At 41.6% G+C, this 25,297-nt stretch overlaps 2 protein-coding genes across 8 annotated transcripts in view; both read right to left on the bottom strand.

Annotated features, from left to right (window-relative positions):
• The window catches only part of LOC133622495 (microtubule-associated protein tau-like), a 130,619-nt gene extending 120,193 nt beyond the window's left edge, over nucleotides 1-10,426 (bottom strand). For 2 of the 7 annotated variants that reach the window (XM_061985299.2, XM_061985301.2), the window contains exon 1: nucleotides 10,289-10,426. The gene's annotated coding sequence lies outside the window, so the exon portion shown is untranslated. The remainder of the gene's footprint in view (nucleotides 1-10,288) is intronic. The other 5 variants (XM_061985304.2, XM_061985297.2, XM_061985302.2 and 2 more) reach the window with 4 other exon arrangements.
• Nucleotides 10,427-13,743: 3,317 nt separating this feature from the next.
• The window catches only part of acadl (acyl-CoA dehydrogenase long chain), a 13,582-nt gene continuing 2,028 nt past the window's right edge, over nucleotides 13,744-25,297 (bottom strand). Inside the window, exons 2-10 of the mRNA XM_061985287.1 lie at nucleotides 21,546-21,863; nucleotides 21,309-21,473; nucleotides 20,104-20,170; nucleotides 18,440-18,604; nucleotides 18,267-18,368; nucleotides 16,159-16,272; nucleotides 15,960-16,087; nucleotides 15,798-15,884; nucleotides 13,744-15,730 (exon numbers count right to left, since the gene is read on the bottom strand). Coding sequence (XP_061841271.1) covers nucleotides 15,637-15,730; nucleotides 15,798-15,884; nucleotides 15,960-16,087; nucleotides 16,159-16,272; nucleotides 18,267-18,368; nucleotides 18,440-18,604; nucleotides 20,104-20,170; nucleotides 21,309-21,473; nucleotides 21,546-21,863 — 1,240 coding nt within the window. The 3' untranslated portion in view covers nucleotides 13,744-15,636. The remainder of the gene's footprint in view (nucleotides 15,731-15,797; nucleotides 15,885-15,959; nucleotides 16,088-16,158; nucleotides 16,273-18,266; nucleotides 18,369-18,439; nucleotides 18,605-20,103; nucleotides 20,171-21,308; nucleotides 21,474-21,545; nucleotides 21,864-25,297) is intronic.

The following is a 25,297-nucleotide window of genomic DNA, read 5'->3' as shown; positions in this document are numbered from 1 at the left end:
TATGAACTTTGGGGAGGTGAACGGTACTTTGGGCTGTGGGATTGAGTGTGTTGTGCAGGTGTTTGAGTTGTATTGGCGGGTTATATGGACGGGAGGGGGGAGGTGTTTGTTATGCGGTATTAATTTTAGGCATATTAAATATAAGCCTAGTTGTGTTGTGGCTAATAGAGTATATATATGTCTTGTGTTTATTTACTGTTTTAGTCATTCCCAGCTGAATATCAGGTCCCACCCGCCTCTCACAGTATCTTCCCTATCTGAATCGCTCCCACTGCCCTCTAGTCCTTCACTCTCACTTTCCTCATCCACAAATCTTTCATCCTCGCTCAAATTAATGGGGAAATCGTCGCTTTCTCGGTCCAAATCGCTCTTGCTGCTGGTGGCCATGATTGTAAACGATGTGCAGATGTGAGGAGCTCCACAACCTGTGACGTCACGCTACTCGTCTGCTACTTCCGGTACAGGCAAGGCTTTTTTTATCAGCGACCAAAAGTTGCGAACTTAATCGTCGATGTTCTCTACTAAATCCTTTCAGCAAAAATATGGCAATATCGCGAAATGATCAAGTATGACACATAGAATGGATCTGCTATCCCCGTTTAAATAAGAAAATCGCATTTCAGTAGGCCTTTAAGAACCGCGTTACAGCAGAAAGTAAGTAACAGGAAATAAGTAGATGAATAAGAGTTAGAGAGAGGATAATATTACAACAACTGTTAGTGTGTCAGCATTCACTTTGATTTGCTTAAATAATTGTATGTAATAATAGAGAATAAGGGACTAGTTTAAATATTGTGTTGATATTGTTAAACTGTCAATAGCATTTATCCGACAGGAATTTTCTGTTTAAAAAAAAAACAACTTTATGTTTTCATTATCATCTCTCCAAAAGAACTTGTTGTGTAAATGAACGTACAAAACAACTGCGGGTTGAGCTCATGTCGTTCCAAAGACCGGCCTGCAACCTTACTCCTGCAGCTTCTGATGCAGTAGCACACGGGACTAAAAGTTGGGCAAACATGAGCTGCTGGGGCCAAGTTCACCCACTGACGAAAAATGTACAGCTGGCGACGTATAGCAAGAGGTGCAAGTCATAACATCATCCAGAAGACGTCAACAGCACAGTTGCCAACGTTATGTAGCAGCAGGGGGTGTGAGAACAGACATTTTGCATGGACTATTTGTCATCAGCCTATACACACACACACACACACACACACACACACACACACACACACACACACACACACACACACACACACACACACACACACACACACACACACACACACACACACACACACACACACACACACACACACACACACACACACACACACACACACACACACACTATGTTCCCAGGAGTGTTTCAAAGGGGTCCTATTATGATTGCATTCTAGATTTAAAACAGTCCCTTGGGGCCTACTTAACATGTAATAGTGGTTCTTTGGTCAAGATTTGGCATTGATTTTAGTATCAGCAAGTCGCCAAGTTTAGTGGGCGGTCTTATTAACGTGCCTCCACTTCGACTGCGCCAGCCATGTTGTAGTTTTTAACGCTTCCATATGGAGTCTACTGACAGCTATAAATGAGTATTATATAGAGATGTCCGATAATATCGGCCGATAAATGCTTTAAAATGTAATATCGGAAATTATCGGTATCAAAAAGTAAAATGTATGACTTTTTAAAACGCCGCTAGGGAGAAGTACAGAGCGCCAATAAAGCTTAAAGGCACTGCCTTTGCGTGCCAGCCCAGTCACATAATATCTACGGCTTTTCACAAGGCAAGGCATACTTGGCCAACAGTCATACAAGTCACACTGAGGGTGGCCGTATAAACAACTTTAACACTGTTACAAATATGCGCCACACTGTGAAACCACACCAGACAAGAATGACAAACACATTTCGGGAGAACATCCGCACCGTAACACAACAGAACAAATACCCAGAACCCCTTGCAGCACTAACTCTTCCGGGACACTACAATATCCATAACTTGAGTTGATTTATTTTGGAAAACCTTGTTACATTGTTTAATGCATCCAGCGGGGCATCACAACAAAAATAGGCATAATAATGTGTTATTTCCACGACTGTAATTATCGGTATCGGTTGATATCGGAATCGGTAATTAAGAGTTGGACAATATCGGAATATAGGATATCAGCAAAAAAGCCATTATCGGACATCTCTAGTATTATACGTTAATTTGTAGAAGAAATGGCAACAGCGGAGGATGCAAGTGCGGGCCAGTCTGGCCCACAACAAGAGGACAGAGAAAAAGTAGGAACTTGTTGACTACAATTTCGGCTTACATTGGCTTTCTGGGTAAATCTCTACTATATACGGAGATATCTTGCCGAGGTCTCCAATGGGAAACACGTCACAAGTCAGAGCAAATTCCAAACGGCTCGTTTGGAGGAAGCATGAAAGAAGGCAAGATTGTTTTACAAATATCTCTGCCATGCCTCCACGGTTTAATTTGATTTCAAATTTTCGGGACTTATGCAGATCCCAAATGCAAAACGAGTGAAGTTGGCACCTAGTGTAATTCGTAAATAAAGACAGAATACAATGACTTGCAAATCCTTTTCAACTTATATTCGATTGAATAGACTGCAAAGACAAGATATTTAATGTTCGAACTGAGAATTCGCAAAGAATCAATAACTTAGAATTTAATGGCAGCAACACATTGCAAACAAGTTGGCACAGGGGCATTTTTACCACTGTGTTGCATGGCCTTTCCTTTTAACAACACTCTGTAAACATTTGGGAAATGAGGGGACCAATTTTTGAAGCTTTTCAGGTGGAATTCTTTCCCATTCTTGCTTGATGTACAGCTTAAGTTGTTCAACAGTCCGGGGGTCTCTGTTGTGGTATTTTAGGCTTCATAATGCGCCACACATTTTCAAAGGGAGACAGGTCTGGACTACAGGCAGGCCAGTCTATTTTACTATGAAGCCATGCTGTTGTAACACGTGGCTTGGCATTGTCTTATTGAAATAAGCAGGGGCGTCCATGATAACGTTGCTTGGATGGCAACATATGTTGCTCCAAAACCTGTATGTACCTTTCAGCATTAATGGTGCCTTCACAGATGTGTAAGTTACCCTTGCCTTGGGCACTAATGCACCCCCATACCATCACAGATGCTGGCTTTTCAACTTTGCGCCTATAACAGTCTGGATGGTTCTTTTCCTCTTTGGTCCGGAGGACACGACGTCCACAGTTTCCAAAAACAATTTGAAATGTGGACTCGCCAGACCACAGAACACTTTTCCACTGTGCATCAGTCCATCTTAGATGAGCTCGGGCCCAGCGAAGCCGGCGGCATTTTTTGGGTGTCGTTGATAAATGGCTTTGGCTTTGCATAGTCGAGTTTTAACTTGCACTTACAGATGTAGCGATCAACTGTAGTTACTGACAGTGGTTTTCTGAAGAGTTCCTGAGCCCATGTGGTGATATCCTTTACACACTGATGTCGTTTTTTTTTATGCCTGAGGGATCGAATGTCACGGGCATTCAATGTTGGTTTTCAGCCTTGCTGCTTACGTTCAGTGATTTCTCCATATTCTATTAACCTTTTGATGATATTACGGACCGTAGATGGTGAAATCCCTAAATTCCTTGCAATAGCTCGTTGAGAAATGTTGTTCTTAAACGCATTTGTTCACAAAGTGGTGACCCTCGCCCCTTCCTTGTTTGGGAATGACTGAGCTGCTTCTATACCCAATCATGGCACCCACCTGTTCCCAACTAGCCTGTTCCAAATAGGTGATGAGCATTCCTCAACTTTCTCAGTCTTTTTTGCCACTTATGCCAGCTTTTTTTAAACCTGTTGCAGGCATCAAATTCCAAATGAGCTAGCATTTGCAAAAAATAACAAAGTTTTCCAGTTCGAACATGAATTACCTTGTCATTGCAGTCTATTCAATTGAACATAGGTTGAAAAGGATTTGCAAATCATTGTATTCTGTTTTTATTTACGATTGACACAAGGTGCCAACTTCACTGGTTTTGGGGTTTGTATACAAAAACAGGTACCTATAGGTAAGAAAAGTTGGTTTTGCATAATACGTCCCCATTAAATCTAGGGTGCATGCCAAGGGAAGGTAATAAACGAGTGGATTTTCTGGTCAGTCTGAGGTGGATCTTTGTCTTTTACAAATAGACTCTCCTAATTGGTCTTCCAAAATCTCCCTAGCACAGATTGTTAGATGCCAATATGCGAGCAAGAATGCCCCGGATGAGTGTCCTCTCTGTTGTGGGGCATCGTCCGTGAGGAATGGAATGTGACACTGGTGTCAGGCCGCGTTTGAGTGGCTGCCCGCGAGGCGGCCCATGATGGAGCTCCGCTAGAGGGGCGTCATGCACTGAAACCATTCCTGCAAAGAAATGTTGCCGGTGCCAGATAAACGGAGGACTCCTGAGGAAAGGGGCTCCTGGAGAACAAATGACCTTAAAGAATCCCCTCGATTAACGCAAGCGTGTCATTTTCACAGCTGTTTAAACACATCTGTACTGCAGATGGGATCTGTTGCAATCCACTAAAAAGGGACCTTTTCCAAGATTGTGCAAGGACAACCACCTCTGAACAATCATTCTTCCTACCATGCTGATTATAATAAACATGACTAGTAAGCCTTTTTTCGCGACAAAAACAAAAGCACCAAGACGAGCACTCTGAGAGTCTTATGCAGGTCAGTAGGTCGCGCGCTTCCTCCGACGTATGGGAATTGGATTATGTCCCTGCTTGCAGCCTTAATCGTGGAAAACACTGGCCTGCCAGCTCCCATTAGACACCTGTAGTGCAAGAAGCATGGCAGGATAGTGAGGGGGAAGGGGGCATCATCCTGAGCTATTCAACACCTCCGACTATGGAACAGAGCTAGAATGCATGAACTAGGGCCGGGCGACGTGTTGAAATCGCCATGTCAAATCGCTAATGCTAATCAGTAGCATGTACATGACAAATCTCTAAACGTGCATCTTAGTTGTGGTTTTTGTTAACAAATTTGTACGTGTTGAAGTCGCCATGTAAAATCGCTAATGCTAATCAGTAGCATGTACAAACCCCGTTTCCATATGAGTTGGGAAATTGTGTTAGATGTAAATATAACCGGAATACAATTTTTTGCAAATCATTTTCAACCCATATTCAGTTGAATATGCTACAAAGACAACATATTTGATGTTCAAACTGATAATAATTTTTTTTTTTGCAAATGATCATTAACTTTAGAATTTGATGCCAGCAACACGTGACAAAGAAGTTGGGAAAGGTGGCAATAAATACTGATAAAGTTGAGGAATGCTCATCAAACACTCATTTGGAACATCCCACAGGTGAACAGGCAAATTGGGAACAGGTGTATGCCATGAATTAGTATAAACGTAGATGCCATGAAATGCTCAGTCATTCACAAACAAGGATGGGGCGAGGGTCACCACTTTGTCAACAAATGCGTGAGCAAATTGTTGAACAGTTTAAGAAAAACCTTTTTCAACCAGTTATTGCAAGGAATTTAGGGATTTCACCATCTACGGTCTGTAATATCATCAAAGGGTTAAGAGAATCTGGAGAAATCACTACACGTAAGCAGCTAAGCCCGTGACCTTCGATCCCTCAGGCTGTACTGCATCAACAAGCAACATCAGTGTGTAAAGGATATCACCACATGGGCTCAGGAACACTTCAGAAACCCACTGTCAGTAACTACAGTTGGTCGCTACATCTGTAAGTGCAAGTTAAAACTCTCTTATGCAATGCGAAAACCGTTTATCAACAACACCCAGAAACGCTGGGCCTGAGCTCATCTGAAATGGACTGATACAAAGTGGAAAAGTGTTCTGTGGTCTGACGAGTCCACATTTCAAATTGTTTTTGGAAACTGTGGACGTCGTGTCCTCCGGACCAAGAGGAAAAAAACCATCCGGATTGTTATAGGCACAAAGTTGAAAAGCCAGCATCTGTGATGGCATGGGGGTGTATTAGTGCCCAAGACATGGGTAACTTACACATCTGTGAAGGCGCCATTAATGCTGAAAGGTACATACAGGTTTTGGAGCAACATATGTGGCCATCCAAGCAACGTTACCATGGACGCCCCTGCTTATTTCAGCAAGACAATACCAAGCTACGTGTTACATCAACGTGGCTTCATAGTAAAAGAGTGCGGGTACTAGACTGGCCTGCCTATAGTCCAGACCTGTCTCCCATTGAAAATGTGTGGCGCATTATGAAGCCTAAAATACCACAACGGAGACCCCCGGACTGTTGAACAACTTAAGCTGTACATCAAGCAAGAATGGGAAAGAATTCCACCTGAGAAGCTTAAAAAATGTGTCTCCTCAGCTCCCAAACGTTCACTGAGTGTTGTTAAAAGGAAAGGCCATGTAATACAGTGGTGAACATGCCCTTTCCCAACTACTTTGGCACGTGTTGCAGCCATGAAATTCTAAGTTAATTATTATTTGCAAAAAAAAAATAAAGTTTATGAGTTTGAACATCAAATATCTTGTCTTTGTAGTGCATTCAATTGAATATGGGTTGAAAAGGATTTGCAAATCATTGTATTCCGTTTATATTTACATCCAACACAATTTCCCAACTCATATGGAAACGGGGTATGTACATGACAAATCTCTGAACGTGCATCTTAGTCGTGGTTTTTGTTAATAAATATGTAGGTGTTGTAATCGCCATGTCAAATCGCTAATGCTAATCAGTAGCATGTACATGACAAATCTCTAAACGTGCATCTTATTTATGGTTTTTGTTAACACATTTGTACGTGTTAAATCGCCATGTAAAATCGCTAATGCTAATCAGTAGCATGTACATGACAAATCTCTAAACGTGCATCTTAGTTGTGATTTTTGTTAACAAATTTGTACCTATGTACAAATTTGAGTCAAATTTGAGTCGCTGGACAAGTCTTGTCCAGGGTGTACCCCGCCTTCCGCCCGATTGTAGCTGAGATAGGCTCCAGCGCCCCCCGCGACCCCAAAGGGAATAAGCGGTAGAAAATGGATGGATGGGAAATTTGTACCTAGCCAAGTTACAGTATATACAACCTATCTCTAAGATGTGGTACAAGCAGTCATGCTTCTTGCTACTTTCTTTTCAAAAACCACCTTATGGTGTTAATTTGTTCAAAAACCTGCCATCAGCTTGTAATTGAGGACATTATCGCAACCGAACCCAGTGATTAGACATAACCCAATCAGCTCCTGAAGAGGCGTGTCCTTACAGAATTAGGCGACGACCTCAATGCTGGCAGACAGGCAACAGCTCGTCTTTAAGTGGGCGTAACACATATGGGACGAGGAGTTAATGCTTCCGGGCCGTCGCATGCATGCAAGCCATACAAGCGATCATATCTCATGTCATCTGTTCTCGGTTGTAAATCCCACCCTGACTACAGCTGCACTACAGTAAGGCCAACATCCTGTTCTTCACTGCATGCATATCTCAGAATGTGCACATACAATGAGGTCAGCAATTATTGTTTTTTTTTTTTTAACACAGAATGCTCACAAATGACCACTGAGTGATGAAAGACGTCTTCACGGTGCAAGGATGACAACAACAACAAAAATGCTACAAAAAAATCTGGTTTTACCCTAGCAATAAATGATGCTTACTACACTGCAAAAAGTCAGTGTTCAAAAACAAGGGGAAAAAAATACAAAAATTTGGGGTATTTTATTTGAACTCAGCAAAATTATCTGCCAATAGAACAAGAACATTTGGCTTGTCAAGACTTTCCAAAACAAGTAAAATTAGCTAACTTCAATGAACCCAAAAATACCTTAAAATAAGTATATTCTCACTAATAACAAGTGCACTTTTCTTGGTAGGAAAAAAAAACCTTTTTGCTCAATATGTTGAAAAATATTCTTAAATTAAGTAAATGCTAGTGCGATTAACTTGACATAATGATATGCGCTCGGCATTACATTTCTTGAAACCAGCAAACTTATACTAAAAACGAATTTATTGTTCTTAATGGAAAGGCAACAAGGCAACCACTTGTTACTCTCGGGGTCTCCTAGCCGCTCAGGCAAATCATATGGTTTAAAATGCATTTTTCCATGGATAACATGACATCATCGCACCAAGTGTGTGCTCTTTCAGTCAATTAGTGCGCTTATATACAGCCCGGCCCCCCGCCAAATTTTTTTAACTGTAATTTTGAAGAATTTATCTGAATATTCATGAACTATTTCTGTTCAAAATTGTTAGAAATGTCACATGTGAAATGTTTAAATATTAAGTTTACAGTACAGTGCCAACTGTACTACTATATGAGTACATATTTTCTATTGTTTCATTGAAAATAAAAAATCAAAGTCCATTTGGCCGTCATCCGTTTTTATTATAAGACACATTTGTGTCAAAGTCATGATTTTTTTTTTCATGCTTGAAATAAGAAATTATTACTTTAATAAAGTAGTGTTATACTTGTGAGTGTTGATGACACAGCTTTGCAACAGTTGATATTCTAGTTTCAAGCATGTTTTACTCAATATAGGTCATAAAATCTCAGCAACAAGCTGTAATATCTTACTGAGATCATTAAGGACTAAAACCCTTAAAACAAGTAAAACACTCTAACATAAAATCTGCTTAGTGAGAAGAATGATCTTATCAGACAGAAAATAAGCAAATATCACCCTTATTTGAGATATCTCTTCTTACTTAGATTTCAGTTTTTGCAGTGTATAAATATTAAAACACATTAGATACATTAAATGAAGTAGGTATTAGAATAGAATAGAATGGACTTTATTGCCATTATATTTACATATAATGAGATTAAGGACTCCAATTTAAGGTGCGGTAGTGAAAACAAATATGGAATAAAAATAAATCACACAAGAAGTAAAAAAGATAAACAATAAGAATTGAAATAAACAATTTGGAGGTGGCTATAGGTCAGGGGTGTCCAAAGTGGAGGCCGGGGGCCATTTGTGGCCTGCAGCACATTTTAAAAATACTATTAAAAAAACAACATTAAAAAGTGTAATAAAAGAGAAAACTGGTGAAATGTAACAAGAACAAGTTGCAATGTCGCCTCTAACAACACAAAGCTGCCTTCAGAAGGTTTTTTTCTTCTTTAAAGCGGTAATTGCTCCAAAAAATAATAATGAATCAAAATGTATGAATTATTGACCTTTTATGGCTCCAATTACTTTGCGTCAAATATTCCACTTTGAAATATTTTTTGGGAAGTAAAAATTGCATAGTTAGGGTATTAAAGCATCCCATTAAAAACCGTAATTTGAAAAAAAAAATAAAATCTTATAATCGACAGATATATTTGAAGTTGATCTAGAGCAGGGGGCCACATTGGGTTAAAAAAATGTGGCCGGGGGCCAGGCTGTATGTATATATATATATACAGTATATATATGTATATATATATTGCATGGCAACATAAGCATGGCTTATGTTGCCATGCTGTACCAAATCTTCCCAGGGCCTTCAGAATCAACAATGCGTCCGTGCACTGTAAGTGAACGGGCACATACGGTTGATAGATAATTGCGATAGCCAATCAGATCACGGGTTGTTGTCAGTAAGGCCTTCTAGCTGTTTTTTTCCTCACGCGTCCTTTGATTGGATACTCTGACTGAGACCATTTCAGGTCCCTGGGACCAAACTTGATTAAGAAAATAATCTGTATATTGTATCGGTTTTGAAAATGAAAAATGTTTCATTGTGCGGCCCTCAGTGGAAAAAGTTTGGACACCCCCTGCTATAGGTGACGCAAGGACAAGTGGATGACATGTCCACATGCACATCTCCGCACCATAAAGAGACAAAGTGCAAGTGACAAGTTCAAATATTGTGCACTAATTTACATTTTGAGCCCACGGTCCAGCATCCACTGCAGTGAATATCCTGGAGAGACGCCGGTCTCAGCATCCTGCAGGCGTGGACCAGAACAAAAGGCTGCCGTTTCTGCTACTGCGCAAAAAGCGCACCGGTACGCAACAATATACGCCCAACGATGGGTTAAAAAAAAAATGCAATTAAACGCACTGGAATAATTAAATCCTTAATTAAAAAGGGAAGTTACAATCCCCCCCCGTTGAGTTAAGTGACACAAATTCGCATGTTGCTGCACGTCGCGCTCACAGGATTAGTGCACACAACGACGCCACCAATCTTATTGCGCTTATTTATGACATTTTGCAGACCTTTTACAACTCATGTAAAAATAATATAGAGTTGGTGGCATTAAAGGACAAATGTTGAGGCTCTTACCTACAGGTTGAGGCGGCTGGGCGGCACAAACGTGCTGGTAGGAGAGCTGCTGACAATGAGCGCTGTTGAGGGGAACTCTCACCCCTCCCACCGCGTTCGGCTACCGTAAGTGCGGCACTGATGGCGCAACGGGATTGAGTGAAGCTGAAGGCATGCCGGGGGGGCAAAACTGAAAAACAAACAAACAAACAAAAAAAAACTACCATTAGATAATGTGTTGTAGTGAAAATGTACAAAGTATACACTGACCGTAGTTGGCTTGGCAGCAGGTGCGGAGTGGCGTTTGAGCACTTTGGGTGTGGTTGTTGCTGAGGGAAGATGGAGAAATTGGGGATGAGGATGAGCGCACCCGAATGACATGTTGCGTAATTTCTTATAAAACCATACCATGAAAAGTGCTCTAAAATCAATGCCATTTATGCAGTTTCAGCACCATTTATTCCTGCACGTCAGAAAGGTGCAACAACGTTTCTGGTTGTCACGTCTCCAGTGTTGCGCAACCCTCTGCTGCTACCTGGCGGTAAGAGTTCAAAATTGCATTCAAGATTCAAGATTCAAGATGCTTTATTATTGTCCATTCTTTAACATGTACAAGACACATAATAACTGAAATTTAATTTTCGGCACAGTCCCACTAAGAGCAGACATACGTTACAGGGAGACAAGACGGGACCGCCAACGGATCAGCCACTTACGGCGCTCCTTAAAAAAGGTGGGGGAAAAGGTGATATTGGGAAAGGGGGGAAAGAGTAAAAAAAATATCAGTCTAAGGCTGTACCCTCGGGAGGGGGTCCAGACTGAGTCCAAGGGAAAAAAAACTCACATAGCATTGCACACATAAATATGTTACATATAATCACAACGACTCGCAACAGGGGGGTGGGGGGGGGAATTTGAGGCCCTGAAGGCCGGCCTGCTGCTATAAAGTTAAAGTTAAAGTACCAATGATTGTCACACACACACTAGGTGTGGCGAAATTATTCTCTGCATTTGACCCATCACCCTTGATCACCCCCTGGGAGGTGAGGGAAGCAGTGGGCAGCAGCGGTGGCTGCGCCCGGGAATCATTTTGGTGATTTAACCCCCAATTCCAACCCTTGATGCTGAGTGCCAAGCAGGGAGGTAATGGGTCCCATTTTTATAGTCTTTGGTATGACTCGGCCGGTATTTGAACTCCCAACCTACCGATCTCAGGACGGACACTCTAACCACTAGGCCACTGAGTAGAAAAAAATAAAATAAATAAAAAAATAAAATAAATAAATAAAGCGCTACTAGCCATCCATAACCCCAGGAATTAAGCAGTGGTGAAGGCGTTGGTTGAGGAAGGGGCGGGTGCGTGCATGTATGCCCAATTAGGTGTGATGTTGAAATGTTTTTGTGGACTGGGGCCGATCTCAAAGTTCGACACCAGGTGTTGTTGAGAAAAAGGGAGGTCAAAAGCGTCCATCGTTGAGGTGTCCTCGGGGGTGTTTTTCAGAACAGCCTGTTCCTGATAGCGTCAAGGCCATTCGAGGGAGTCAAATCGTAGATTAGGCTGTTGTTTTCGTCGAGCAGTCAAAAACAATGACTTGCCTGCTCTATTTGTCCATGCTGGTTTCTCTCAAATTCAATTGAATTCTCCTTCTCAGCAAACTTCTCCATGATGTGATCCATTTTGCGATTCAGTTCAGAAATCGCCACAGTCTGTGTTCCCACAGCCTGGCCCAATCCTTCCATTGCGACGAACAGCCGTTGGGCTCCTAGTGTGGCTGCCATCGTCTTCCGAATTTGACGATACACCAGAGCAATGCCCAGCCCAATCAGCAGGTGCCCCGCGATCACGGTTCCAAATAGGTAGATGTCTTCCACGTCCTCGATGGAAAGGACTGAGAGGCACATGATTCTCCATTTTTTCCAGGAGTCTCTCACGTACCCCGCAGCAATGGTTCCATCAGGGCAGCCAGGCTCCCCCGAACCTCTTTTCCTTGTCGAAAAGACTTTGTCAATTGCGTCGAGAGTCCAGCTGATCATATCCATGTTTGATGTTTAGATTTGAGGACAGCGCAAAGAAAGAGGCTTCAAAAAAGTTCAGACAAGACAAAAACGAAGAGAGCAAGCAGGGAAGGAAGGAGCACAGAAAAATGTGACCGCCCTCACCAGAGGCAAGACAGAAATGTCTGTTCTGGTCATACACTATATTGACAAAAGTGTTTGGCCACCTGCCTTGACTCACATATGAACTTGAAGTGCCATCCCATTCCTAACCCATAGGGTTCAATATGATGTCGGTCCACCTTTTGCAGCTATTACAGCTTCAACTCTTCTGGGAAGGCTGTCCACAAGGTTGCAGCATTTGTTCATAGGAATTTTCGACCGTTCTTCCAAAAGCGCATTGGTGAGGTCACACACTGATGTTGGTTCGAGAAGGCCTGGCTCTCAGTCTCCGTTTTAATTCATCCCAAAGGTGTTCTATCGGGATCAGGTCAGGACTCTGTGCAGGCCAGTCAAGGTCATCCACGTCAGACTCTGTCTTCCATGTCTTTATGGACCTTGCTTTGGGCACTGGTGCATAGTCATGTTGGAAGAGGAAGGGGCCCGCTCCAAACTGTTCCCACAAGGTTGGAAGCATGGAATTGTCTAAAATGTTTTGGTATCCTGGAGCATTCAAAGTTCCTTTCACTGGAACTAAGGGGCCAAGACCATCTCCTGAAAAACAACCCCACACCATAATCCCTGGTCTACCAAATTTCGCACTCGGCACAATGCAGTCTGAAATGTAGCGTTCTCCTGGCAACCTCCAAACCCAGACTGGTCCATCAGATTGCCAGATGGAAAAGTGTGATTAATCACTCCAGAGAACACGTCTCCACTGCTCTAGAGTCCAGTGGCGACGTGCTTTACACCACTGCATCCGACGCTTTGCATTGGACTTGGTGATGTATGGTTTAGATGCAGCTGCTCGGCCATGGAAGCCCATTCCATGAAGCTCTCTGCGTACTGTACGTGGGTTAATTGGAAGGTCACATGAAGTTTGGAGCTCTGTAGCAACTGACTGTGCAGAAAGTCGGCGACCTCTTTGCACTATGCGCTTCAGCATCCGTTGACCCCTCTCTGTCAGTTTATGTGGCCTACCACTTGGTGGCTGAGTTGCTGCTGGTCCCTAAACTCTTCCATTTTCTTATAATAAAGCCAACGGTTGACTTTGGTATTTTTAGGAGCGAGGAAATTTCACGACTGGATTTGTTGCACAGGTGACTATGACAGTTCCACGCTGGAAATCACTGAGTTCCTGAGAGCGGCCCATTCTTTCACAAATGTTTGTTAAAGCAGTCTCCATGCCTAAGTGCTTGATTTTATACACCTGTGGCCGGGCCAAGTGATTAGGACACCTGATTCTGATCATTTGTATGGGTGGCCAAATACTTTTGGCAATATGGTGTAAGATCAATGCTCAAATGGTGATTTTGCTTGGATTTATTTTAAAGGACGCACCAGTAAAAGAAGCAGAAGAGAAGCAGTCATTTGTTATTCAAGTTAAGACAGTGGTTTACTTTTCATGTTTACAAGTAGGCCTATAGGCCGCAAATTGCTAAAATGTTTAACACATTTGTCTGTACAGTTCACAGAGGATTCAAGATGCAAACCGTTTGGCACTGGAACAGATTACTTCTATTATTTGTTATTTCCAAATCTGAGGTGGAAGACCTTCCCTTAGTTTAATACCTGGTATTAAACTAAGAGGCTATTAATGAATTGCTTTCTAATGCATTAAGTCGGGGTGGCCAAAGTGCATACTAGTTAAAGTTAAGTTAAAGTACCACTGATAGTCACACACACACTAGGTGTGGTGAAGTTACCCTCTGCATTTGACCCATCCCCTTGTTCCACCCCCTGGGAGGTGAGGGGAGCAGTGAGCAGCAGCGGTGGCCGCGCTCGGGAATCATTTTGGTGATTCAACCCCCAATTCCAACCCTTGATGCTGAGTGCCAAGCAGGGAGGCAATGGGTCCCATTTTTATCGTCTTTGGTATGACTCGGCCGGGGTTTGAACTCACGATGCTGTCAAATGATACAAACCACACTTTTGAATTTGGATTAAATAATGATTAATCACAGGTTTATTACTTGCTTGCATAATTTAAATGCTATTTTGTGGTCAGAATGTCAAACAGGAACATTTTTAAATGTTTCACTTGGATCGGCGTCATTTATTTGCTCCAAACTTGATACTAGGTCTATCTAAAGTCCCATCTGTGTTTATTTTGAAGAAGCGATTTCCAGTCAATCATCTTAGCACTGACATTTGCACTGATCACTAACCGTATAACAACCCGTGTCGCCTTGCAGGTAACCATTCAGGTCAAGGAGCATGTACGGTCAAAATAAATTGCGTGATTAATCTGCGTACTTACAGTACATGATTAATGTGATCATTTCTTTGACTAGCGTATTTTTCGGACTATAAGTCGCAGTTTTTTTTTCATAGTTTCATTTTTTCATAGGGTGCGACTTATACTCAGGAGCGACTTATGTGTGAAATTATTAACACATTACCGTAAAATATCAAATAATATTATTTAGTTCATTCACGTAAGAGACTAGACGTATAAGATTTCATGGGATTTAGCGATTAGGAGTGACAGATTGTTTGGTAAACGTATAGCATGTTCTATATGTTATAGTTATTTGAATGACTCTTACCATAATATGTTACGTTAACATACCAGGCACGTTCTCAGTTGGTTATTTATGCCTCATATAACGTACACTTATTCAGCCTGTTGTTCACTATTCTTTATTTTAAATTGCCTTTCAAATGTCTATTCTTGATGTTGGGTTTTATCAAATAAATGTCCCCAAAAAATGTGACTTATACTCCAGTGTGACTTATATGTTTTTTTCCTTCTTTATTATGCTTTTTCGGCCGGTGCGACTTATACTCCGGAGCGACTTATAGTCCGAAAAATACGGTGATCACATGAGTTAACCTATTTTTTGACAGCCCTACTAAAACAACTCAAGTATAACAAAAGAGCAAACAGGTGAAAAAAGGTGAAATGTTAAAGCTTGGTTGTTCTTTAAAAAAAATCTATATTGTATTTGTTTTAAACTTTTTGAATATCAAAAAGGACCCCGCATCCTTTGATTTCTGAAAAAGGTTTGGGCACCCCTGCATTAAGTACATTATTTTCACTGACTGATTTTCATTTAAGAAAAAAACTAAGTAAATTAAAATAAATTAGCTTTATTAGGAGTCACAAACTGACGCTAACCTACACTTTGAAACATGTTTGGTAATAATCTGTAATAATCATTTTTTTATTTGTTTCCTATCTTGAACCCCTAACTAACACAGTGAGGGACATCTCACTTCTGGCTGACGATGGTCCTGGCAATGAGCTCTTTCATTATCTCATTGGTTCCTCCATAGATGGGCTGGATACGGGAGTCTACAAATGCCCTGCAAGAGCAAAAAGATGATTCAGCAACATTTTTGAGACACTGTGGGGGGTCGACTGAGCACTTACTTAGCGATGGGGTACTCCCACATATAGCCCCAGCCACCGTGGAGCTGCAGGCACTGCGTGGCCACCTTGTTCTGGAGATCAGATGCCCTGCAGGGTAAAAAAAAAAGACATTTAGCGTTAAAAAGTATCAGCACACACACTCAAAAGAAATGCACCTCTCACCAGTATTTGGCCATGGAAGCAGTAGAAGGGTCAAGACGTCGGTCAGTGTGCAGCTGCAGGCAACTGTCAATGAACGCTCTGCCCACACAGATTTCTGTCTTTAGCTCTGCCAGTTTGTGCTGTACGGTCTGTGCAGGGTAACCAAAGGCGTGCAAAGTCACTTTAAGTCACAAATGTGCAAAACTGCAGAAGACAACACCTGCAGGTGAGCGATTGTCTTCCCAAATGCTTTCCTCTGCAACACGTAGCTCCTGGTCTCCTCAAACATGAACTCACAGCTGGCGATGGCCATGTCTGCAATCACCAGACGCTCCTAAACAGAAATCCTTACAATAAATAAAGCCTGACATGCAGAAATGTGCTGTGTGGAGAGATGTCCGATCATATCTAATATATAAATGCTTTAAAATGTAATATCGGAAATTATCGGTATCGGTTTCAAAATTATCGGTATCAGTTTCAAAAAGTAAAATTGATTACTTTTTAAAACGCCGCTATGTACACGGAAGTAGGAAGATGTACAGAGCGCCAATAAACCTTAAAGGCACTGCCTTTGCGTGCTGGCCCAGTCACATAATCATACTTGCCAACCCTCCCGGATTTTCCGGGAGACTCACGAAATTCAGCGCCTCTCCCGAAAACCTCCTGGGACAAATTTTCTCCCAAAAATCTCCCGAAATTCAGGCGGAGCTGGAGGCCACGCCCCCTCCAGCTCCATGCGGACCTGAGTGACGTGTTGACAGCCTGTTCTCACGTCTGCTTTCCCACAATATAAACAGCATGCCTGCCCAATCACGTTATAACTGTAGAATGATCGGGGGCGAATTCTTGGTTTCTTATGTGGGTTTATTGTTAGGCAGTTTCATTAACGTCCTCCCAGCGCGGTAACAACACACAACAACAGCAGTCAAGTTTTTGTCTACCGTAAAGCAGTTCGTCTGCCGTAAACAGCAATGTTGTGACACTTTTAAACAGGACAATACTGCCATCTACTGTACATGCATATGTGACCCACCCATAATGTGTCACATTTTTGTGTTGATTTATTTATTTTATTTTGTGGTTTGAATTCGTTTTTGGAGCTGTCATTACACATTTATCAGTATTCACATTGGTCAGTAGAAGGCAGTAGGGCGTTTCTTCCCAATTGAATGCTATCACCTGCAGACCGGAAGTGTCTTGTCATTCTGATGAGAGCGACCAGTCTGTGAACAATTGAAACGTCCTGTGTGCTTTTTCCTCCTGTATAACAGGTTAGTTTTGGTGAATCAACTGGTGAATCAAAGTTGGCAAGTATGCACATAATATCTACGGCTTTACACACATGCAAGTGAATGCAAGGCATAATTGGTCAACAGCCATACAGGTCACACTGAGGGTGGCTGTATAAACAACTTTAACATTGTTACAAATATGCGCCACACTATGAACCCACACCAAACAAGAATGACAAACACATTTTGGGAGAACATCCGCACCGTAACACAACATAAACACAACAGAACAAATACTCAGAACCCCTTGCAGATGCTTGTTTTCATTCGAAAAATCTACCTCTCACACGTGATGACAAGGAGAAAAAGAATTAGCCCACTCTTTGAGCTTCATCTGTTACACAAATAGACTAATAGTTTGGACTGAGTGAAGCTGTTTTATTTATGTTTTGTGCCTTTTTTCACCATAAAAGATGGCTGTGTTTTCTACTAGTCTAGACTAAAGCAGTTTTTTATTTTTGTGCCTTTCTTGTTTTTATTTGCACATTTTTGTTACTCATACGAATACGTTAAGAACAGGGCAGATAGAGCCCAGTTTATAGTATACTCTGGACTGAAGCTGTGTGCCTTCATTGTTTTTGTAGCTGTTTTTTTGAGGCATGTTTAAAAAAAAAAAAAAAGCACTTTGTGAAAGTCAAAGTTAACAGTGTTTCCCATAGTTGTAGTGGGTATCAGGATTTTTTTCAGGGAGAGCATGTCCCACATTCCAAGCTGCTGTTTTGAGGCATGTTAAAAAAAATAATGCACTTTGTGACTTCAATAATAAATATGGCAGTGCCATGTTGGCACTTTTTTCCATAACTTGAGTTGAAGTTGTTCTCTTATTTTGGAAAACCTTGTTACATTGTTTAATGCATCCAGCGGGGCATCACAACAAAATTAGGCATAATAATGTGTTAATTCCACAACCGTATATATCGGTATCGGTTGCTATCGGTAATTAAGAGTTGTACAATATCAGAATATCGGATATCGACAAAAAAGCCATTATCGGACATCTCTAGCTGTGTGCATGAGGGTACATTTACCGTACCTGTGGCAGCTCGTTCATCAGGTAGTAGAAACCCTTGTTGACTCCGCCTAATAGTGCATCAGCCGGGAGCCGCACGTCCTCAAAGAAAAGTTCAGCCGTGTCCTTCAGAAGAAGATGAGATATGACAAAAGTGGTGCCATGGAGATGGGGAATAACATCGTCGGCGAATGTACCTGCGCCTTGAGGCCGATCTTTTCCAGCTTGCGACCTTTCTGGAAGCCTTTCATACCTTCCTCCAGCAGGAAAAGGCTGATGCCATGTGCTGCTGTCTTTGCCTCACGGTTGGTCACGGCCACCACCACCACCAGGTCGGCCATCCAGCCATTGGTGATGAACACCTACACAGGGGCACAAGGCATGCAGATTTCATAAATACTCACTTTAATCTTGTTTTCGAAAAGCATTTTCATTTTACCGTAATTTCCAGACTCCTACTTGATCCCCACCTTTTTACAATGCTGTGGCTAATTTATAGATTTTTCCAGGTTCCCAAGCTTTACATGGGGCCAATACACTTAGCCTTGCCACATCAGAAGTTTTTCACATTTTATCAAATGCACTCACACAACTATTCAGCAGTGGTGTGCCGTCAGGGCCACCAAGGCCTTCTCTGCTGGCCTAACATAACCAGAAATCATGATCATAATTAAAGATAAAATTATTTTTTTATTTACTTTCCCTAAATATCTAAAGATATTAATATTCTCTTCATGTCATATTATGCTCCTTCCAGTGCTGTTGTTTTTAGTTTTAGTTTGTATCCAATCAGAATTCAGCTAGCTTATGTTGCCATGCTGTACCAAATCTGCCAGCCGCCTTCAGAATCAACAATGCTGGCGTGCACTGTAAGTGAACGAGGACATACAGTTCATAGACAGTTGCGATAGCCAATCAGATCACGAGTTGTTGTCAGTAAGGCCTTCTAAATGGCCTCACGTTGAACGTGACATTTACGTGTCCTGTGATTGGATACTCATTGGGACCGATGAATTTGAGAACACAGAGTTGAGAGACAGTCAATAGCCAATCAGATTGCAAGTTGTTGACAGTAGCTGTTCTGTTACTACTAAAAGTTGTAAACTCTTGTTTTTAAAGTGTGTCATGCTTGTCATTTAGTTAACATTGCTACATGTGTATTTGTCGCCATCATGTGGTCAGGGCAGTTAATATATCTTTGAGAAGTGTGGACTTGGAATCAAACTTTATTGACCGGAAGTTGCATAAGCCAAGCAGAGAAATTTACGGTACCGTATTTTTCGGACTATAAGTTGCAGTTTTTTTCATAGTTTGGCCGGGGGTGCAACTTATACTCAGGAGCGACTTATGTGTGAAATTATTAACACATTACCGTAAAATATCAAATAATATTATTTAGCTCATTCACGTAAGAAACTAGACGTATAAGATTTCATGGGGTTTAGCGATTAGGAGTGACAGATTGTTTGGTAAACGTATAGCATGTTCTATATGTTATAGTTATTTGAATGACTTTTACCATAATATGTTACGTTAACATACCAGGCACGTTCTCAGTTGGTTATTTATGCCTCATATAACGTACACTTATTCAGCCTGTTCACTATTCTTTATTTATTTTAAATTGCCTTTCAAATGTCTATTCTTGGTGTTGGGTTTTAGCAAATACATTTCCTCCAAAAATGCGACTTATACTCCAGTGCAACTTATATATGTTTTTTTTCCTTCTTTATTATGCATTTTCGGCCGGTGCGACTTATACTCCGGAGCGACTTATACTCCGAAAAATACGGTATTGGAAAGCAACACAAAAAGCAAACCAGACACACGTGGTTCTTGCCTCCCACGGCAGCCACTTCACCTTGTTGCCATTCAGGATCCAATCGCTGCCGTCCTGCTTGGCATATGTCCGCACACCTTGAAGGTCACTGAAAATAGTAATACAAAATACCGTATTTTCCGCACTATAAGGCGCACCTAAAAACCACAAATTTTCTCAAAAGCTGACAGTGCGCCTTATAACCCGGTGCGCTTTATATATGGATAAATATTAAGATTCATTTTCATAAAGTTTAGGTCTCGCAACTACGGTAAACAGCCGCCATCTTTTTTCCCCGTAGAAGAAGCGCGCGGTGCATGCTGGGATATGTGACGTTTCATTTCCATTTGTGTGTTTATGTAAAGACCCCAAAATGGCTCCTATTAAGTGTGTTGTCTGTCTAATTATAAATAATGCAGACGAGGCGTGTTAACTGAGTTCTCAACGTTTACTCACAGCGTGCTCATAACCACATTCTAACTGCCAGCATACAACAACGCTTCTCAGGGCTACCGCGCATGCTCGTAACTATCGTTGCATGCTGGGTAGTGTAGTTGTTATATTTGCTAGCTCATAACAGCACATTGAGAGACACGCTTACGCGCTTAATTCAATACTCGCCGTCATTCCGGGTGGATTGACAAAAGACCTCCAGCCGCTAGATATTGGTGTCAACAGGGCATTCGAAGCTAGACTGCTAACTGCGTGGGAACAATGGATGACAGAAGGCGAACACACCTTCACTAAGACGAGGAGGCAGCGCCAGACGACGCCAACATCTGCCAGTGGATCGTAAATTTGCCCAACTTTTCACTTCGGACACCGAAGACGAAGGATTTACGAATGAAGAATAACTTCAGAAAGTGAGCGCTATGTTTATTTTGTGTGTTGTGACATTAACGTTCGAGCAACATTATGTTGCTATTGCTCTGCACTATTTTGAATTTTACTATGTTTGTGATTGCACATTTGCGTACATTTTGGGAGTGAACAGAGTTGTTAGAACGCTGGTTTTTAATATATTATTAAAGTTTGACTGACCTATCTGACTGTTTTTTTGACATTCCCTTTAGCGCAGCGTAGGCGCGGCTTATAGTCCGGGGCGGCTTATTGGTGGACAAAGTTATGAAATATGCCATTCATTGAAGGTGCGGCTAATAATCCGGTGCGCCTTATAGTGCGGAAAATACGGTATGTCAAAACAGATCGAAGCAGTCCTACTTCTTGAGACAATCATGAGTCCTCACCTGCCTGCTCCTGGCTCCGTCATTGCGATGGCACAGATGCATTCCCCAGAAGTCATCTTTGGAATAAAGCGTTGGATCTGCTCTTTAGTGCCATAGTTGACAATGTAGGGCATGACGATGTCGGAGTGAAGCCCGAAGCCTGGGCCTGAACAGTTCGAGTACATCCTGTTGGGATGAAATCGGAAACACATCAGAGACAGGACATAAGAAGTGATTCAGTTTGTTTTGTCCACTCACTGTTCTTCCCATGTGATGGCCGCTGAGAGCAGGTCTCCGCCGATTCCACCACACTCTTCTGGCGTCATAACTCCCAGCAGGCCTTGCTCGCCGGCCTTCAGCCACACCTCCCTGCTCACCTGGCCTGCCTTCTCCCATTCCGTGTGATGCGGAATCACCTCCTCTTGGAAGAATCGCCGCACGCTCTGCCTGAAGAGGTCGTGGTCCGCGTTGAAAATCCTTCGAGTCCCAATGTCCGTCAGGTTCTTTGCACTGGACGTCTCCAGACGAGTGGAGGGGACGGGATGGCCGAGTTCTTGGGCATCATTGTGCTGCAGTCTGGAGTTATTATTTGAATATTTTCATGGTATTTACACAAAAACAACTCGAAACAGTTAATTCATTAGCAGTGTTGGGACTAACACAATGCCGTTACTTTCGGCGGTAAATAGTAATCTAATGTGTTATTTTTTATATTCAGTAACTCAGTTACCGTTACTACATGATGGGTTACTGAGTTATTTTACGTTATTTTTTATGTACTATCAGCTAGAAACTGAGAAGATCTGAGTGTGTTTTATTGGAGCGCTGCAGAAGAGGCGATCGGAAAAGAGGCGCCCGCTGTGTATGTATGTGTGTGGGAGGGGGGCGTGTCTGTGTTTACATCATGGCGGAGCCAGAAGTCGAGTTTTTTTAACATGGAGATATTCTCACTACTTTTCTTTTGTCGAGCACAGAGAAAATAACATTTTAGTTAAATGTAAGTTGTGTCTTGGATTAAAGATCCTATCCTAGCAATTCAAATCTGCTGAAACAGCTACAAAAGCAACATGCTTCGACGAAGCTAGTAAAGAGAGACACACTTCCCCTCCACCTCCAACAGCGGCTGGATTTTAACGAGGCACTGAAGGTACACACACTCTGTCAATTCTCTTATATACCGTATTTCCTTGAATTAGCGCCCGGGTGGTAATTAATTTAAAACCTCTTCTCACTCCGGCGCTTACCAAAGGCATGCGGTAAATTTAGGCATGCGGTAATTAATTTAAAACCTTTTCTCACTCCGGCGCTTACCAAAGGCATGCGGTAAATTTAGGCATGCGCTTATAAATTTGAGTGTGATGTAAGGATACCATCATGACATCGCTTAATGCCGCAATAAAAATTAAAGCACAATGAATCATCCCGGGAGTTCTTTTTGTTTGGGTCTGAAAAGGCAATTAAAATAACATTATTACCGCCTGTTAGCAGGTTTTCTAATGGAACATTTTTTCAAAATAAAGCGCTTTGAAAGACGCAACTCCAACAACAAAAAGTCAGCTCTCCACTAGAGATGTCCGATAATATCGGCATTATCGGCCGATAAATGCGTTAAAAAGTAATATCGGAAATTATCGGTATAATTTTTTTATTATCGGTATCATTTTTTTTGTTGTTGTGTTTTTTTTTTATTAAATCAACATAAAAAACACAAGATACACTTACAATTAGTACACCAACCCAAAAAACCTCCCTCCCCCATTTACACTCATTCACACAAAAGGGTTGTTTCTTTCTGTTATTAATATTCTGGTTCCTACATTATATATCAATATATATCAATACAGTCTGCAAGGGATACAATCCGTAAGCACACATGATTGTGCGTGCTGCTGGTCCACTAATAGTACTGACCTTTAACAGTTTATTTTACTAATTTTCATTAATTACTAGTTTCTATGTAACTGTTTTTATATTGTTTTACTTTCTTTTTTATTCAAGAAAATGTTTATAATTTATTTAGCTTATTTTATCTGTTTTTTCAAAAAGTACCTTATCTTCACCATACCTGGTTGACCAAATTAGGCATAATCATGTGTTAATTCCACGACTGCATATATCGGTTGATATCGGTATCGGTTGATATCGGTATCGATAATTAAAGAGTTGGATAATATCGGAATATCGGATATCGGCAAAAAGCCATTATCGGACATCCCTACTCTCCACCACTACAAATTAACACAATATTAATAATAAGAATTGCAATTATATAAAACATCGTAGGTACGTGACTTACCCGGCGGTAATTCTAGGCATGTGCTAATTATTTTGCGAAACGAGTTTGACCCGGGGGTAAATCGAGGCATGCGCATACTATATACATACTATACAGGTAAAAGCCAGTAAATTAGAATATTTTGAAAAACGTGATTTATTTCAGTAATTGCATTCAAAAGGTGTAACTTGTACATTATATTTATTCATTGCACACAGACTGATGCATTCAAATGTTTATTTCATTTAATTTTGATGATTTGAAGTGGCAACAAATGAAAATCCAAAATTCCGTGTGTCACAAAATTAGAATATTACTTAAGGCTAATACAAAAAAGGGATTTTTAGAAATGTTGGCCAACTGAAAAGTATGAAAATGAAAAATATGAGCATGTACAATACTCAATACTTGGTTGGAGCTCCTTTTGCCTCAATTACTGCGTTAATGCGGCGTGGCATGGAGTCGATGAGTTTCTGGCACTGCTCAGGTGTTATGAGAGCCCAGGTTGCTCTGATAGTGGCCTTCAACTCTTCTGCGTTTTTGGGTCTGGCATTCTGCATCTTCCTTTTCACAATACCCCACAGATTTTCTATGGGGCTAAGGTCAGGGGAGTTGGCGGGCCAATTTAGAACAGAAATACCATGGTCCGTAAACCAGGCACGGGTAGATTTTGCGCTGTGTGCAGGCGCCAAGTCCTGTTGGAACTTGAAATCTCCATCTCCATAGAGCAGGTCAGCAGCAGGAAGCATGAAGTGCTCTAAAACTTGCTGGTAGACGGCTGCGTTGACCCTGGATCTCAGGAAACAGAGTGGACCGACACCAGCAGATGACATGGCACCCCAAACCATCACTAATGGTGGAAACTTTACACTAGACTTCAGGCAACGTGGATCCTGTGCCTCTCCTGTCTTCCTCCAGACTCTGGGACCTCGATTTCCAAATGAAATGCAAAATTTGCATGGTTGGGTGATGGTTTGGGGTGCCATGTCATCTGCTGGTGTCGGTCCACTCTGTTTCCTGAGATCCAGGGTCAACGCAGCCGTCTACCAGCAAGTTTTAGAGCACTTCATGCTTCCTGCTGCTGACCTGCTCTATGGAGATGGAGATTTCAAGTTCCAACAGGACTTGGCGCCTGCACACAGCGCAAAATCTACCCGTGCCTGGTTTACGGACCATGGTATTTCTGTTCTAAATTGGCCCGCCAACTCCCCTGACCTTAGCCCCATAGAAAATCTGTGGGGTATTGTGAAAAGGAAGATGCAGAATGCCAGACCCAAAAACGCAGAAGAGTTGAAGGCCACTATCAGAGCAACCTGGGCTTTCATAACACCTGAGCAGTGCCAGAAACTCATCGACTCCATGCCACGCAGTAATTGAGGCAAAAGGAGCTCCAACCAAGTATTGAGTATTGTACATGCTCATATTTTTCATTTTCATACTTTTCAGTTGGCCACCATTTCTAAAAATCCCTTTTTTGTATTAGCCTTAAGTAATATTCTAATTTTGTGACACACGGAATTTTGGATTTTCATTTGTTGCCACTTCAAATCATCAAAATTAAATGAAATAAACATTTGAATGCATCAGTCTGTGTGCAATGAATAAATATAATGTACAAGTTACACCTTTTGAATGCAATTACTGAAATAAATCAAGTTTTTCAAAATATTCTAATTTACTGGCTTTTACCTGTATACCCGGCGGCAATTCAAGGAAATACGGTACTCTTTCATTC

The sequence above is a fragment of the Nerophis lumbriciformis genome, linkage group LG23 (genome assembly GCF_033978685.3).
Source record: "Nerophis lumbriciformis linkage group LG23, RoL_Nlum_v2.1, whole genome shotgun sequence".
In the NCBI taxonomy this organism is placed as follows: Eukaryota; Metazoa; Chordata; class Actinopteri; order Syngnathiformes; family Syngnathidae; genus Nerophis; species Nerophis lumbriciformis.
The sequence above is the reverse complement of the archived record's forward strand: the minus strand, read 5'-3'. Positions and strand labels throughout refer to the sequence as shown.